The 17,426-nt window shown below is 44.4% G+C and overlaps 1 protein-coding gene across 1 annotated transcript; it reads left to right on the top strand.

The window, feature by feature from the left end:
* The first annotated feature begins 1,167 nt into the window (after positions 1-1,167).
* HSPA4 (heat shock protein family A (Hsp70) member 4) lies at positions 1,168-17,147 on the top strand. The gene is made up of 19 exons (XM_058849205.1): positions 1,168-1,354; positions 5,432-5,489; positions 7,114-7,254; positions 7,458-7,580; positions 8,024-8,123; positions 8,512-8,645; positions 9,928-10,172; positions 10,556-10,632; positions 10,906-11,057; positions 11,176-11,282; positions 11,632-11,765; positions 12,158-12,339; positions 12,685-12,771; positions 13,271-13,423; positions 13,893-14,018; positions 14,706-14,813; positions 15,098-15,217; positions 15,602-15,763; positions 15,968-17,147. The coding sequence occupies exons 1-19, from the start codon at positions 1,248-1,250 to the stop codon at positions 16,163-16,165; spliced, it is 2,514 nt and encodes an 837-aa protein (XP_058705188.1). The 5' UTR covers positions 1,168-1,247; the 3' UTR covers positions 16,166-17,147.
* The last annotated feature ends 279 nt before the right edge of the window (positions 17,148-17,426 follow it).

The following is a 17,426-nucleotide window of genomic DNA, read 5'->3' as shown; positions in this document are numbered from 1 at the left end:
GAGCAGCCGTGTAAACACAGCGCCGGGCCCTTGGTAACGCACTGTTTGTGACACACTGCACTGCCACAAGGGGTTTTCCTGCGTGTTTCGTCACGGAATTAAAATATTCCTAAACATTCAGTTTTATGAAACTCACGGATGTAAGTATCGGGATGAGGTTGGTGTTAGGATGAATCCACCAATCCCGTGTGCTTTCATCCCAAAATGTTTCCCTTGGCAGAACTTGTCGCACTGCCTCCTCACCATGGAATGTCCCAGGAACTTCTAGGGAATTTTTTTTAAAAAAATTTTGTTTAGTTCTTATGGGATTCCTGAGCCTTAAAAGGACTTTACTCCCACACACCCACAAAGCACTTGGTGGCCAAACACTTCCCTGGAAAACACAATATATCTGTACTCATCCAAACTGCAGCAAGAGGGCCCCAATGAGATATAATAATATTAAAATATTCTGTGATGATTACAGACCAAGTGTACTGTAAATCCTACTGGACATAAAGCAATCATATGCTGAATTTTATTCAGAGCACAGTTTGCATCAAATTATCTTTTAACATAATCTCAAATTATGACACCTTGGATTTTCAACCTGGGATCATCAAAACCAGCCCTGGACTTTCTGCTGTAATTCAGAAACAACCAGAATATCGAATTCCAGTATGTTTTGGGTTGAAAGGACCTTAAATATCATCTCACTCCACCCCTGCCATGTTCAGGGACACCTTCCACCATCCCAGCTGGCTCCAACCCTGTCCAACCTGGCCTTGGACATTTCCAGGGATGTCAGAATCGCAAAAGAAGAATTCTAAGGATGCGTTTAAGTCCTTTTTCTGCAAAAGCTGTGTTTCCAGAAACTGTGTCTTAATTATAAAATCTCGTGGTGTGAGGGCTGTTTCCATCCACCACATCTGTCACCCTCGCTACATCACGGGCAAGGAAAAAGTTTCACTAAACGGCTTTTCTGTGCCACCGACCGCCTCGGACTGAGGGCCCCAACTCACGACCTTTGCAGGGCTGCCAGGCTGTGACTTTATCGCCGTTTTTCTGCCATTCCTCGAAGCTTACGCAAGGAAATAACTTTGGCAAAAGGAAAAGGCGGGGAGCGCCCTCAGACCCCCCGCCCTCAGCCCCGCCGCGCGCCCCGCGCTCTCGCGAGATCTCGGCCGCCCTCAGCGCCGGCGCGGCCGCGGCCCGACGGGATCTTTCGAGAATTGCCGGTACCGCGCTCCCCCCTCAGCGCCGCCGCCATGTCCGTGGTGGGCATCGACCTGGGCTTCCAGAGCTGCTACGTGGCTGTGGCTCGCGCCGGCGGCATCGAGACTGTCGCCAACGAGTACAGCGATCGCAGCACGCCGTGAGTGAGCCCGGGAGCCGCGCTGAGGCGGGCGCAAGGCGCCCGCGGCGCCCGGCGTGGCGGGGCCGGGGAGGGAGGGAAGCGGCGGGGCCGAGAGGAGTGGAGGGATAAAGTGCTTAGAGAGAAGCGGTAAAGCGCGGCAGACACGGTGGGGGTTTCGGGACACATGCTCAGCTGCTTTTTGTAGAATTCCAGAATGATAAGATGTTAAGGGCTTGGAAGGGACCTTAAAGCTCATCCGGTTTTACCCTTCTGCCATGGGCAGAGACACCTTCTACTATCCCCGGTTGTTCCAAACCCCGTCCAGCCTGGCCTCGAACACTTCCAGGGATGGGGCAGCCACAGTTTCTGTGGGCAATCTGTGCCACTGCTTCCTCACCCTCACTGGGAAGAATTTCTACCCTGTCTCTAACTTAAATTTCCCTTCTTTCAGTCTGAAGTCGTTGCCCCTTGTGCTGTCAGTCCAGTTCTGATGCAGAGTCCCTCTCCGGCATCCGTGTAGCCCCTTCAGACGCTCGGAGGTGTCCGCACCACTTTTTCATTTCCAGGCTGAGCAGCCCCAGCTCTCGCAGCCTTTCGGTGCAGTACGGCCGGTTTGTCCCCCCCGAGGCGGGGCTGTGCTCTTGGGATTGCAAGGACGGGGGCTGTGAGTGTAGAGAAAAGCATCCCTGGCTGCTGGAAGTGCCAGACCTTAATTCCCTGTGTTCTGGTAGCACGGCTGTCATTCCCCTGCGGTTCCAGCACAGCAGGAGCGGGGAGGGCTGAGCTGGTCCCGGCCTTGGTGGCTTGTCCTTGCCTTAGAGTTTGGAAAGCTGCTCAGCAGTCTTCAGTGCCAGGACAAAGGGAATGGCTTCAGAACTGACAGAGAGGAGGTTTAGATTGGATATGGGCAAGAAATTCTTTCCTGTGAGGGTGGGGAGGCCTTGGCACAGGGTGCCCAGAGAAGCTGTGGCTGGCCCTGGATCCCTGGAAGTGTCCCAGGCCAGGTCTCATGAGGCTTGGAGCAGCCTGGGGCAGTGGAAGGTGTCCTTGCCCGTGGCAGGGGTCCCCTGGATGAGCTTTAAGGTTCCTCCCAACCCAAAACATTCCATGATTCCATGATACAGTGGGATCAGTATATTTTAGCCCTGCTCATGTAATTACCCCTCCTACCACATTCTCAACAGGAGTGTGCATTGCCTCCATTTATTAAGGAACTTCCTGAGAAGGAGAGAGAGAACTGGGATAAAACTATGAATGAGTTGTGAAATCAAAGTGGAAAAAGAATTTGCATCAAGAATTAGGCATCAGACCTGGACAGGAACTGTGGGGAAAGCTGTCCTAAAAGTGTTTCTGGGGTTTCCCCTCTGTTGCAGTATGGCTTTAATTAAGCAGATCCTGAAGTAGCTGTCTCAGTGAGACAATTGCATCAACTCCGATGTTTGGGGTATTTTAGATCCCTCGCATCACTTCAGAAAGCCCAGAGTGACCTTGCTTCTCAGTAGACAACACATCACTGTTTGCTTGCTCCTGTCTCTAAGCAATGAATAAATGGAGAAGGAAATTTTGAATTCAGCACATGTGCTGGAGTATCTGGAGATCTCTTAAGTGTTCTCAATAACGTGGAAGTTTAAAGGTTAGATGTACTGGGAAAATACTGAATATGGAGAGTATCAGAGCTGTGCTCTATTAGCTGTAGGTATTTGGCCCTCAGGGAGTCGAAATTCTGCTGATAAATATATCTGTGTATTTGAGATGTGAGCACAAATCTCCCTCGTTGAAGGAGATGGGCTAAATAAAATATCTGACACAGTGCATCTCTTGGGAAATTACTCAGTTGTGGGAGCCTGAAGTGAAATTGGAAGAAATGAACATAATGAAAATGAGAGGGTTTTAACAGAACTTAATCTCCAGGTACTGTTCTGACGGAATGCAGAAAACCATTCTGCAAGCAGACCCTTCTATTAAAAGAACTTCTGCATGGTTTTTAAGTGACTTGGAATCAGAAGCCTGGTTCAAAAAGTCCGTGCTGAGCAGTTGTTACGGTGGGGAAGTCATGCAAGGTGTTGTGACAGGTTCCCTCAGGCACTGGCTCATGGTCAGAGTTAAACACTGTGTTTTGTATGTGTTACCGTAATAATTTGTGTTATTAAAATAAACCCCACTGAGTGCATTGGACTGAGTTCAGTGGCACAGATGACACTCCCACAGAATCTGCTTTCAGCTCTGGTACTTGGATTCTTCTGGAGTGCTGTAAAATTTGAACTTGTACATCCCAAAGCTGTGCAAACTGTGTTTGTCTTTGGACATAGAAAAGTGGTAGAGAGAAAGGTAGTGGAAACTGAGAGATAAAAATAAGATAGTTGAATTATTTCTGCAGGGATGAAGGGCCTTGAGTGAAATGAAATCATTGTGATTGACCTTCTGGAGCTGGTGCTGATAAGCAGTGCAGAGGACATGAAGTGTCAGGGGACAGGGGATCTTCCCAGAAAGTGCCAGTGGGTGGGAGGGTGAGGAGGTGCCTCCAGGTACATGAAGCAGAGATTTTAACTTTCTAAAGTTGTTTCATAAGACCTCTGATGACCTTCACTGTGAGTGTTTCTACTTAAAATGCACTGGTTAGTTATTCAGCTTCCAGAAATTGTGTAATAGTGTAATTTGTATTTCATGAGTTTCTGGTTCTTGTGAACTGATTTGGGGGAATGAGACTGGTTGAAAATTCTTCCTTCTCTCTCCTTCTTCTTATTTTCACTCACCTCTGTCCTGGGTCCCTGCCAAGGCTCTCATCTAAATTAGTGCATTTGTGTTGGTGAGGGGATCTTGGGTTTTGAATTCAGCAGTGAAATAGCTGGATATTTTTTTTGTCCAAGAGAAGGGCAACAATTTATGTCTTAATTCCTTTCAGGAGACCAGAGTAAATTAATAACCAGCTCCCTGCTCTGGGCTTGTTAGATTTTTACCTCCTGTTCCATCAATGTGGGCCTGAGGATCTGCAGAGCACAAACTTAACTTTTTTTTTTTAACTAATCTCATTAATAGTTGTTTCAAACAACTGGAGATTTATTCAGAAATGTTAATTCTCTTGCAGCACATACTTTAGGGTAGGCCTTGTTGCATTTGTGAAGTTGTTAATAAGAAGATACAAACCCAATGCAATTCTATCACCCCAGCCTTCAGGTCTGGTTTTGACAGTTTCTGCTTGGAACATCCAATTCCAAACCCCAGGCTGAGCTGGAATGTTTCCTGTGGCAGATCTATGGCATCACCCTGCTGTAAAGCAGATTCTTGAGCTGCTGCATGGAGAGCAGCTTAATTAGCCTGTTGGCATGTTGTGTGAGCAGTAAAGATCTGCTTGCCTAATGGCAGGTTCCCCCCACCAAGTTTACCTCAGTGGTATGAACAACTTGGATTAGAGGGCTGGATTTTGTTTTGTTAGGGCTCCTACAGTTTCTTAAATACGTAAATCAAGAGGCTTAATCAACCTAGGAATTTCTCCTAAAAGGAAGATTTCTCTATTCAGAACTGCAGCTGGTCACAAAGCAGGGGGCAATAAAACATCATTTCTCTTTTTGTGCTCTGTGTTTTTTCAGTGGGTGCTCTGAAAGACCAATCTATCTGCAGGTAGTTTCTTCCTGACCTTCGAGGGTTTGCCTTAAAACTGGAAAGCTTTGTTAGCATTTGCTGCAGACATGTAGGAACGATTTCCTTAATATCTGATTTACCTCGTGTTTGTCTGCTGAACAGTCGAATGTTTCATGTTATTAGCAACCAGCTTATCTCTGAGTGCATCACATACACAGGCAATTACTGAGATGAGGCTGTCTGCCAGTCAGTGCTTAGATGGGAAGCTGGAAGGATGGATGAGTTTGGGGTTAGTGCTGTTCTGCAGGGAGGACCATTGTTGTTTTAAATTCAATTATAGTGCCTGTTTTTCCTAGAATCCACAGAACATTGCATGCACACATTGCAGCGAGTGACCAACTCTTGTAATGGACCAAATCATATTAACTACAGTGATCTTCTAGACAGTACTTTTTACCCAGAAGATGTGCAGTGCAGCTGTAGAGTCACTGACTGAACTCACTCTTTCCCTTGCAGAGCCTGTATCTCCTTTGGGCCCAAGAATCGCTCCATTGGTGCTGCAGCTAAAAGCCAGGTGAGCCTGGGCTTTGGGTAGGACGACTTCAGAGCAGCAGAGTGGGGTTTCTCACTGCAGGTAACAAATGTCCCTGAGCTGCTGCCATGGATCCTTAACAGCCCTCAGCTGTTCACCATGGGCTGCTGCTTTGTCATCTAGCAGGGAAATCCCAGGGTTGATCCTTGCACATCATGAATAGTATAAAATAAAGCTGTGCCTCTTAAGAAATTCTGATAGCTACTAATTTTTTTTTTTTTCAAGTTGCAAACATAAATTCTAAAGCTAAGCAGTGGTGCTAAACCCTGCCATAGCTTGTTCCAGTTCCTGTGCTTTATGATGGCTTTTTATTATGTGACTGTTCTACAGAATTCCGTTAAGTGCGTGATTTTGGCAGAAAGGGGCATATTTGAGTGTAAATAGATAGAGCTTTTTTTACCCTTTGTGGCTGAGTTATAATCTGAATATCTCTCTTGGGTGTTCTTGCCCATAGTATGAGTTTCTGTTGCTGTAGGCAGGTAAATGTGATTTAAGGACTGAGAAGAAGTTAAGCTGATTTGTCCTACTCATGGTATTTGGGTCTTGCTGTATCAGATTTTATGTTGCTGTGTAAGTAACCCCTATAAAAGATGATTTATTTTTTTCAAGTCTTCTACAGGAAGTGACTAGTCAAACTGGTTTTTCTTAGCATAAAAAGCTTAGAGATGTGTGAAGATTCTTTATCTAAAATGCAAAAATCCCTGGACACAGCCATGTTATTCAAGAACAGCACAACTGTACTAGAACCAAACACAGCTGTTTTTTCTGGAATTGAGTGTCTGCTTAGCTTAACGAAATCCATTGGTGCAGAGCCCTGTAGAGATGAGTATGTCCTGCACAGACTAAACTTAGAGAACATCCAGCCCAAGTTACTTGGGAAGTAGACACCTGCCTGAGCCCAGATCCCAGGTAATGCTCTGTGGAACAGTGCCTGTCTGCTCTCTCAGTGCCTGTGGTTTTCAGTGCGTGCCTCGCTCTGGTGTCAGTGACAGAATTCCCTTCACCTGTGCTACGTGAAGCGAGCTGGGATGGGCTTTCACTTCTCTGTGCTGATCTCTGCTGGGAATGAAAGTCAGTCTACCTTTTGTCAGTTAAAACAAGGTGACAGTATCATCTTAGGGGACCTCCTCACCTTTTAAAGCTTCATGAGCAGGTCCTTGAGCTGTTTTGTGAGAATATCTGTGTGTTGAGTGTCATGTGCATGTGATGAACCTGAGCTGGAGTTTACATCCATGTGCTTGTTATGTTTGGGCAATCACTCATTGTAGAAAGACAGGGGGTAGAGACCAGGTAAGTGGAAAAGAGGTTTTGCTAACAGTTCCAAAGAGTTTCCCACATGTACACTATGACATTTGAGTGCTGTTGTAATCAATATTTTATAGACTTGGCTCAGTTTTTAGCATTAAATTTTATTTTCCATCTCAAATTCCTGTAGGTTCCCTGAGCAACCAGGGGGAAGTTGCCTCCCAGCACCTGCCCAGATACTGTTAGCATACAAATGACAAAAATACTCTGGCAGGAGAAGCATGAGAACAAAACTCTTGTCTTCTGTTTGAAATTCAGATGTTCCCCTGCCACGTTGTATTAAAGATTTCTTTTCCTCTAGGTTATTTCAAATGCAAAGAATACAGTACAAAGTTTTAAAAGATTTCATGGTCGTGCATTCTCAGATCCCTTTGTTCAAGCTGAAAAAGCAAGCCTTGCCTATGAACTTGTCCAGCTGCCAACAGGCTCAACTGGCATCAAGGTAAGTCTGACATGTTTGAGAAAGAGCCAGAGGAGGAAACTGATAAAGTTTCCTTTTATTTCTCTGTTTTGAATCTGCTCGCTGTAGTTTGTATTCTCTTTTTAATGGAAAGCCTTAATAGGGAAGGGACTAAAAGGCTGATAATGGGGATGGTACATGAGTTCCACTGCAGTGTAATGAGTGTGCACAATTTTTATTTGAAGGCCATGTATATGGAAGAAGAAAGAAACTTTACAATTGAGCAGGTGACAGGAATGCTTCTGACCAAATTAAAGGAGACTGCTGAGAATGCGCTTAAGAAGCCTGTGGTTGACTGTGTTGTTTCTGTAAGTATGGAATCCTAAAAATACACAGAACTCAGTCACTGTCTGAACTGAAATGGCTGCAGCATTGAATTACATCTGATTAAATTGGCCAGTAAACTTGAATGTCCAGCTATCTTCTGTTTAAACTGAATCTTATGCCTATTGGAAACTAGACTTAAATCACTAATGGCCTTAATTTGCTGCTAATTAGCAGCATAAATAATATTTGATACCTGTTTTTGATTATGTGCTCCAAAAATGAGTGGCTTGTGGTATGGAATGGAAGAAGGAACTCTGTCTTTATATAAGGTTTTTTTTTTGCTTTTTCTTGTTTGCAACCTAAATGAGCACTGCATTGGAAGGAGGCCTCAGCTGTGCTCCACGAGCTCCCTGTCCAGCCCTGTAACTGTTGCCTGAAGGTGGCTCCTGTAAATGTTAATATTGGCTCTCTGACCTCCTTGCAGGTTCCTTGTTTCTACACAGATGCAGAGAGGAGATCTGTGATGGATGCTACCCAGATTGCTGGTCTCAACTGTCTGAGACTAATCAATGAAACGACTGCAGGTAATTCCTTCCTCTCCCTCACTCAGTGCTGCAGTTTTGCCACATCAAAGGGCTTTTATTCTGCCAGTGAGCCTTGCTTCCTGGAATTACAGCTGGTTTTATATGCTTGAAATAGATGAGTTGATCAGGATGTTTCTTAAATTCTGGTCTATTTTTTCATTGCTTTACAAAGGCATAAAGGTATTTGGTGAATATCTGTTTTAATGCAGCTCAGGGTGGGCCTGGTACTGTTTAATGTTCTTCCATGTTTCTTTAGCATTGGGAATTGTGTTTATTTGATGTGTGTAGCTTGAGAAGCACAATGAAATGCTAATGCTGATTCCTGATTACCACTTACTTATTGATAATTATGAACCTCTGTGTCCTAACTATACTTCTTTTTCTCTAGTTGCTCTTGCATATGGGATCTATAAGCAAGACCTGCCTGCCTTGGAAGAAAAGCCACGGAATGTTGTTTTTGTGGACATGGGGCATTCTGCATATCAAGTTTCTGTTTGTGCATTCAACAAAGGCAAACTGAAGGTAAACAAGCTGTTACACATCCATTTTAATTATCTGTAGAACATTCTTCAGCACATCCATGGACTGTGGCAGGCAAGCCTGCCTGGCTTCACAGAGGGGCATCCACACAGCTCAATTCATGTTCTTAAAATTGCACTTTGTCTAGAGAGCTTTTGAGCAGTGTGTGGAGGAAGCAAACATGCCTTAATCAGCAAACTCTGGCAAAGAATAAAAAACCTGGATTAAATGGTTTATTCAGAAATTAGCATATCTGACTGTGCTGCTTTCAAAAAAAATACTCCAGTTCAGTCATGAGATCTGGTGTTAAAGCAGGAATTCCTGCAGTAGTGTAAGTGACAGACATTGTTACTGAACCCTCACTGTGGTGCTCATGTACAAGAGGAGAAGCATTCCTGATTGCTTTAAGCTGCCAGTGGAAGCTCAGCAGATGACAGTGTACTTCTGAGTGTACACTGCCAAAGCATTGCTGTTCTCCAGAAAATACTAACATTTCTTACTGGCACTATTATTATTATTATGATTTATTATTATTATTATTATCTCACAGTTACAATACCTTTCTCATGATTGGCTGGAGAAACAGATGGAGAATTTAAAGCATGAGGTAGTGAAATGCAGAGGAGTGTTCTGAGAACATTAGTTTTCTCAGTTTTATTTAGTGAGGAAATGTAACCTTGGTGTTTCTCCTGGATGTGTTTTTTATCCTTGGAAGCCGTGGCAGTGTGGAAAGGATGCACTGGGGTCCAGAGTGCAGGGCTGTTAGACAGAGGCCAAAGCCATTTGAGGGGGTACTGAGGGTAATGTGATACTTCACTGATTTTTGTTCCTAAAAAAAATAAATTCCTGGTGTGTTTACAGAGCAGAATGAGCTGAGGTGGGTGGGCTGCAGGTGTTCTTTGCTGATAATTCCTTCCTCAAAAAGGGGCACCTGTTCTGAGAGTTAATATAATTTATTTTTTCTTTCTGTTTTATTTTTAGCTTGGTGTGAGCATGTTCCACCCTTAGGAGGCATCAAATATTAAACTGGGATATGACTCAAACTGACAGTGGCTAAGCAGAATTTGGAAACAGAGATCTGCTCCCAGCACAAGCTATGGAACAGATTGTGTTGCTAAGTCCTGCCCTGTCTCCCTAAATTCCTTTTAAAGCAGTTGTCACCTCATTCCAGGAAGGCAGATTTCCTTGACTTAGAGTTGAACTATATTTGAAACAAAGCACTGCTTTGATGTTTACTGCTGGTAATGCACGTGGTACCATTACTGAGGGGTTCCTTTCCTTTAAGGTTCTAGCTACAGCTTTTGATACTACCCTTGGAGGCAGGAAGTTTGATGAGGTGTTGGTGGAATACTTTTGTGAGGAGTTTGGGAAGAAATACAAACTTGACATCAAGTCCAAGATCCGAGCACTGCTGAGGCTGTACCAGGAGTGTGAGAGGCTGAAGAAGCTGATGAGTGCCAATGCCTCTGACCTGCCCATGAACATAGAGTGCTTCATGAATGATATAGATGTGTCTGGAACCATGAACAGGTAACCTTGGCTCCTCTGCAAGGGGAAACTACAAAGTACCCTTCAGGCAATTAAAAACTTGGTATGAAGTGTCAGCTCTTAGGACTGCAGGGAGGTGAGAAATCAAAGAACAACATGTGCAGGAATGCTGCTGGAAATGAAAATGTTTAGAGCCTGGTCAGTGGCCTTGAGTTAGGAGGGAGGGCTGGGAATGTTGCAAGGATGCCAGGGTTCCTAGAACCAGGTTTTCTCTGGAAGAATATAGTAAAGTACAAAGGTAGGACTGGAGGAGAGAAGACCCTGCAGTACACAGTGGAAAGCTGCATTTTTTCAATTTGGGCATTCTGTTAATTGCAATGTTGCTTATGGTGTGCTAGAGCTTTGTTTATGGCTTCTTCCAACAGAGGCAAATTTTTAGAGATGTGTGAAGGACTCCTGGCAAGAGTGGAGCCGCCCCTTCGCAGCGTGCTGGAGCAAGCCAGTAAGTGGGGGGTGTGGGGAGTGCTCTGTGTGCAGACAGGAGCCAGCCAAGAGTGCAGGCTTCCTTTGCTTGTGGACACAAGGGTTTACCACAAACAACAATTTCTTGCTTAGGAGTTACAGGATGAAAAATCTTTCTCACTCAAACTAAGAGCTGAAATTTTTACCGCTTAGAAACTTAGCCTAAAGTTGGTCTGTTAAAACTTCTGGTTTATGATGTTGGTGTATTTGTGTGAAAGAGAAGCATTTCATCTATTGTCTGACTCCTTTCTAGAGTTGAAGAAGGAGGATATTTATGCAGTAGAAATAGTTGGTGGTACCACAAGAATCCCTGCTGTAAAAGAGAAGATCAGTAAATTTTTTGGCAAAGAAGTCAGTACGACCCTGAATGCAGATGAGGCTGTGGCACGAGGCTGTGCACTGCAGGTAAAAAGTGCTGTTTTAGCTGTGAGAACATTTAGCAACATCAATAGCTACTTGCTGAATGAAATGCTTGTTCACCCAAAGTCTGAACATTTGTAATGTGGCTTTTGTGCTCTTGCAGTGTGCAATTTTGTCCCCGGCTTTCAAAGTGAGAGAGTTTTCTATCACAGATTTGATACCGTATCCCATCTCTTTGCGATGGAATTCGCCAGCAGAGGAAGGCCTGAGGTAAAACCAGTACAATCTTCTTGCATGTTACAGCTTAAAATTACTGGTGATGATTGGAGTAAATCACAAACATCAGTAAATACCCTTACAACAGGGTATTTCCAGGCTTAAATGCCCTGTTAGCACTTCCACTTTTGATACTTCTGAAACTAATTACAGTAGGAAACAAACCCAAAATTGAGTGGCAGTTTGGCACTTCCTGCATGGCTGTTTGTGTTACTTAACCTGAAATATCAGGGCAGTCTTGTCACTTCTTAATCAAGCTTTTCCCCTCAGAGTATCTAGAAATGTTTTGTTACCTTACCAGCTGTGTTGTCATACTGAGCACAGACTGTATTTTTTCTTGCAGTGACTGTGAGGTCTTCCCCAAGAACCACCCTGCTCCCTTTTCCAAGGTCCTCACTTTCTACAGGAAGGAGCCCTTCACTCTGGAGGCCTACTACAGTTCTCCTAAGGAGCTGCCTTACCCAGACCCTGCTATAGGTTAGCACCATTCTGTACTTTTAACTAAGAGCCTTTTCTGTCTGATTATGTAGTTTGGACATGCAGCCTGTTACAAATGCTCTCAGGACATTTCAAATGGTTTTTCAGTAAAATACGAAGGGGCACACTGAGAGTGGTGCAGTCTTTTGCTCTGATAAAAGTAACACCAGGTTTTACTGTTTTGTTTTGGTTTTTTTTTACTTTATTGGGAATAAAGAATTCCCAATAGCTGTGCCCCAGCATTGCTGAGTAAAAAAACTGACTTGTCCAACTTGAGTAGGTTTTAACATTCCCTGAGCACATTGCAGTGAGCTGTGTCAGCAGCAGTTGGGGTTTGCTTTGCATTCAGCACTTAGGTTAATCAAGTGTTTGGTTCTCATCTCTCTGTTTAGCTCACTTTTTGGTTCAGAAGGTCACTCCTCAAACAGATGGGTCCAGTTCCAAAGTGAAAGTCAAAGTCAGAGTAAATATCCATGGCATCTTCAGTGTTTCAAGTGCATCTCTGGTGGAGGTTCATAAATCCGATGAGAACGAAGAGCCAATGGAGACAGATCAGCACGCGAAGGAGGAAGAGGTAACAGACTCACTGCTCCCAGCTGCTCAGAATCCCCATGGAGCACAGCTGGGCAGGTCTCAGGCTTGTGTGAGGATTGACTAGGCATGCCCACAACTGAAATATGAGATTGAGTACTCACTGTACTGTGTTACACCAGACCTCTTGAAACCAGGACTTGAGGCATAGATCATATTCTTAGTGATGGAGCTGTGGCTTGCTGGAGCAAAGACTGGGAGCTCATAATTTATTCCTTCAGTTTTCATTCTGTTTCTTTTGCCTAAAGAGCTTTAGAGATCAGGCTAGGAACTGAAGCAGTGATCTGCGTTTGTTTAATGTGTGAAATTGGATCTCTCTGAATTTCAGAAGATGCAAGTAGACGAGGAGCAACAAAAGGCTGAAGAGCAACAGCAAACCCAGCCTGAAAATAAGGCAGAGTCTGAAGAAATGGAGGTAACAGGAGCATTTGAGATTTTATTTTCATGGGGTTCCTGAGAATATGAGAAGTGTGAGCACATCTGCTGCCTTTGTCATAGTTCTGGAAGCAGAACTTTTATTTCAGTGCACTGTGGTCTATTGTGATTAGAGCCCTTTAGAAGGGACACAAATGGCACTGATAACTGCAGACCTGTCAGGTGACCCAGTACTGATAAAATGGGGGAACTCTCCTGTTCAGGGAAGAAATAATCATCTAGTTTTCAATAACTTGAATACTATAACAGTGTTCTGCCATGAGCACCCTCCCCCATGAATGTAGACACAGTGCCCAGAAAAGGTCAGTGGCTGCATTCATTACCTCAGGCTTCAGCAGCTGGGGTGTTAGAATGGCAGGGAGTGCTTGGTTCCCCTGTGTTGCTAAGTCAGTTTTTCTGCTGTAAACCTTGCCTGCTCCCCTTGAACTGAGTGGTGGTGCTGTTTTTACTGTGAATGTATTTATGTATTTTTAATGCAGACTTGTCAGGCTGACTCAAAGGACAAGAAAGTGGATCAGCCACCTCAGGCCAAGAAGGCCAAAGTGAAGACGACCACAGTGGACCTTCCCATCGAGAACCAGCTGGTGTGGCAGATAGGGAAGGACATGCTCAACTTGTTCATTGAGAACGAGGTAAACTCTTCCTGCCCAAGCTAAAAATGTCACTTGTTGGTCCCCAGAAATGTTGTTTTCATGAAACATGGTTAAGGATGGTCAAGGAAAGGATTAAAAGGAACGAAACAAGCAGTTAGAAGTCTGAGGTGAACAACAGTGCCCCGTGGAGGCAGAATGCATTCATTGTTCCTGGTCAGGGGAGCTGTCACTCTCAAAGGGTTGTTCTGCAGGAAACCTCCAGAAACACCTTGCAGTACAAGGTGCAGGTGACCCTCAGGGTGGAGGTTCCTCAGCTGGAGGAGGATTGTCCTGTGCTGTATTGGACATCACACCAAAACTGAAATGAGTTTTCAGTCGAGTGCTGTTAGAACAGTTCTGTAAATCACAGTTTTGTAAAATCTTGGTCTGCTTTGAGCCTTTGCTAACAAGACGTCCTGGAAATAAATAATGAGCTTTTTAGCCAATTAATTTGACACTTTATTCACAGGGTAAGATGATAATGCAGGATAAGCTGGAGAAGGAGAGGAATGATGCCAAGAATGCAGTGGAGGAGTACGTGTATGAAATGAGAGATAAACTCTGTGGCGTTTACGAGAAGTTCGTCAGTGAGGATGTGAGTATTGCTGCTTGATTGTCCTGATACCTTGTGGTTGCAACAGCAACTTGACCTGCATCACATACTTCATTTACATCAATTACATATTCAGACTTGAAATTTGAAGAAATAATTGTAACCTTTCTGGCTCTGATGATAATCTACTAAATGTGGGCACCTGTGACTGAAATGGCTGCCTAAATAAATCTCTTGGCATTATTAATCAGCTTTCCCTGTTGTACTGAAGGAGCTTGGTGTCTAATGAATTTAACTCTGCTTTTAGGGATGAATCTCTGAACACCTGACTGCATCTCCATTGATTGCAATGGAGCTTTGCCAGCCAGGTGTCTGCAGAGCCCAAACTGGGACATAGCAGGTGACATTTATGGCACCTTTGCTAAAGAAAAGTTTCCCTCTGTTCTCAGGCTTGCTCACGTAGGGACAATGAAAGCTTGCAGGGGACAAAAAAGCCTTTTATGTGACAGTATTTGATCTGAACTGGGGCTGTCACACCGGTTCTTCCTTGGGCCTGGAATCCACCACAAAGCTGTACAGAAGAATATTTTATTTCTTATTTTTCACTAAAATATGATAAAGAGTCTCAGACAGAGTTCTTTATATTCTAAAAATGTAACCCTTGCAGAAAGGTTCCAGGTACCATTTGGTGCCATTTGTCACCTGCCTGTTTTGTGTGCATTGCTGCAGGATCGCAATAGCTTCACACTGAAGCTGGAAGATACAGAAATTTGGCTTTATGAAGATGGTGAAGATCAGCCCAAACAAATATACATCGATAAATTGGCAGAACTGAAGGTAAGTGGTTCTTATATGCCTGTGGGAATTTACTGGAGCTGGAGAATTTTATCTGGGATCTGCTGATTCTGAGGTAACAGCTTGGTTTGCATTGTAAGGGTGTGAGGAGTAGATCTCCAACAGACCCTGTAACAACAGAGCTGAGGGATGCTCAGTCTCCCCTGTAAATTGAGGGAAGAGTCAGAGTTCCAAGGAGTTCAGGAAAGCTGATGTATCCTGTCAAACCTTGGAAGATCCGTCAGTGATGCTCCATGAGTTTTGGTGTCTGTTGTGCTTTGTTTCAGACTCTGGGTCAGCCTATTCAGGCAAGATTCCAAGAATCAGAGGAAAGACCAAAAGCATTTGAGGACTTGGGGAAGCAAATCCAGCAGTACATGAAAGCTGTTCATGCATTCAAAGCAAAGGTATTTCCATACTTAATTTCTGGAAAATGCAAGGAAATGGTACAAATATTTTCTGAATTTTAGGTAATCTGCTTCAGACAAAAATGTGGTGCAACCTCCCAGTGAGCTTGAGTTCTTGATGTTAAATAGATTTTCAGGATTTTGGGCCTTGCACATCTTAGTCTCTTTTAATCAGGTGTTGATTTCCTCATGAAGGCAAAATGCCAGCAGCAGGAGAACTTCAGTCTCTGGTTACCAGGCTGTGGGTGGTCAGTTTGGTTGATTTGTTAACCACAATGGCTCTTGGCTAAACAGTCTTTAGGATTTTGAAATGAAGTTTTGAGGACATCAGGGTGCAGTTTGTGCTCAAACACTGACACAGCTGCTCCTGTCTGGCTGTTGCAGGATGAACTGTATGAGCATCTTGATGAAGGAGACGTGGCAAAGGTGGAGAAGAGCACCAATGAAGCCATGGAGTGGATGAACAACAACCTCAACCTTCAGAACAAGAGGAGTCTTACTTTGGACCCAGTTATAAAAGCAAAAGACATACAGGCTAAAGCAAAAGTAAGTTTTTATGCATAACTCACTGTATTTCCTTGAATTTTTGTGTTTATTGCTCTATCAGAAAACTCTGAGGTGAGAAATCTCAAAAGTCCCAGGGAACGTCAAACCTCAACTGGAGTATTCCCAACAGTGGTTTCAAAAGTTGAAGTTCAACTGTGGGAGATAAAACCATTTCTAAGGATGTGTTACTTCTGTGTTTTCTAGGAATTGGCAAGTATTTGTAATCCCATAGTGAACAAACCCAAACCCAAGGTGGAGCTGCCGAAGGAGGAGCAGAAGCCGACGGAACCCAACGGACCATTGGATGGGCAGGGAGACGCGGGGAGCGGGACCCAGCCCCCCGAGCAGGGCTCTGCCCCCACAGCCACCGAAAAGAAGCTTCCAGAAATGGACATTGACTGAATTTCAGCACTTGTTTATATTATTGCAAACTACAATAAAGCTTTAAGTTGTCAACTTTGTATGTTCTGAATACAAACTGAAGCAAGTGAATCCCACAGCACTCTTGGTAACTCTTGGAGAGGTTTGGGCAGGGCAGCAGGTCAGAACACGGAGGTGGCGAAGGACTCGCTCAGCTCAGCAGTGTTTGCCTTTATTGATTGTATTTAGAAGTTTTGGTAGTCTAACTAGACCTCTAGGAACAGCCATAAGCTGCTTCTTTATTTTTCATGTCCAGGCTGATTCAGTTCTCTCCTGAAGGAGGGAGACAGCAACATCTGAAGTCTGATGTGCACCCTGCTCTTCCCTTTCCCTGTGGATTGCAGCACTGGTACTACAGGGAGGGCAGGGGAGAGCCAAGGCAGAGTCTTCCATTGCTCTTGGTTTAGTGTTAATGCCTGCTCTGGACTCACTCTGATTTGCACTGGAACAGTTGATGGTTACGGGAGGTTTGCAGAGCAGGGGCTGGCTCATCAGCACCTTTATTCCTTAGCCCAGACTGCAGATCAGACTCAGAATGTGCTCCTGGACAGGGGAGTGGGTTTCTCACAAACTCCCCAGCTAATTAGGCCCTGTAAACTCCTTGTCTCTAGTTAAATTAGCTGCTTGTAGAAAGAGTGAATACTTGTATTTCAGCTGCCTATGCTGATAGTTGATTCTGACTTGTTCCTAACTTTTTCTGGCAGGGGTATGCTTGCTTCCATGAGGCCTTCATTTGGAATGCTTGGTTTTTTGTTTTGGTTTCTTTTTTTTCCAGGAAAACCAAGAACTGACGGATATGTTGATTTGTTTTGTTTTGTTTTTTTCTATGAGCTTTATACAATGATTTGCTTCTAGTACTGATTGTCATTAAACTTGCAAAAATGAATTTGTATGTGTTAAAATCCAAAGCTGAAAAACACCCATTCAGTTATTGCAAGAAATAAATGCACTGGATTCTACTGGATCACCTGAGTTGTTGATTCCGATGCAGAGCGGGGTGCCGGGGTGGAGGGAAGGGCTGTGTCCTTGATTTTTGGGGTGTTCAAGGAGCTCTGCCGGGCTGCTCCGGGGCTTTGCGGCTTCCCACGGGGTGGGTGGGTGTGAGTTCACACTGCCTGTAATGAATCGCAATCAGATTAGGAGGGACCCCCAGGGCTCAGTGAGCCCAAGCTCTCCCCCAGCGTTGCCCCTTCCCCGGGGAGCCCGTTCAGTGCCCGAGCACCGCTGCTGCCGGCGGCGCTCG

The sequence above is a fragment of the Poecile atricapillus genome, chromosome 13 (genome assembly GCF_030490865.1).
Source record: "Poecile atricapillus isolate bPoeAtr1 chromosome 13, bPoeAtr1.hap1, whole genome shotgun sequence".
Taxonomy (NCBI): domain Eukaryota; kingdom Metazoa; phylum Chordata; class Aves; order Passeriformes; family Paridae; genus Poecile; species Poecile atricapillus.
Note: the sequence above shows the minus strand (reverse complement) of the source record. Positions and strands in the feature narration are given on the sequence as shown.

What these genes read in the sequence shown, in the direction of transcription:
- HSPA4 (XM_058849205.1), top strand. Translation starts at nt 1,248, where the DNA reads ATGTCCGTGGTGGGCATCGACCTGGGCTTCCAGAGCTGCTACGTGGCT. An exon ending in TACAGCGATCGCAGCACGCC is followed by an intron (nt 1,355 to 5,431) that starts GTGAGTGAGCCC and finishes TTTCCCTTGCAG; the next exon opens with AGCCTGTATCTCCTTTGGGC. An exon ending in CCAGCAGAGGAAGGCCTGAG is followed by an intron (nt 11,283 to 11,631) that starts GTAAAACCAGTA and finishes TTTTTCTTGCAG; the next exon opens with TGACTGTGAGGTCTTCCCCA.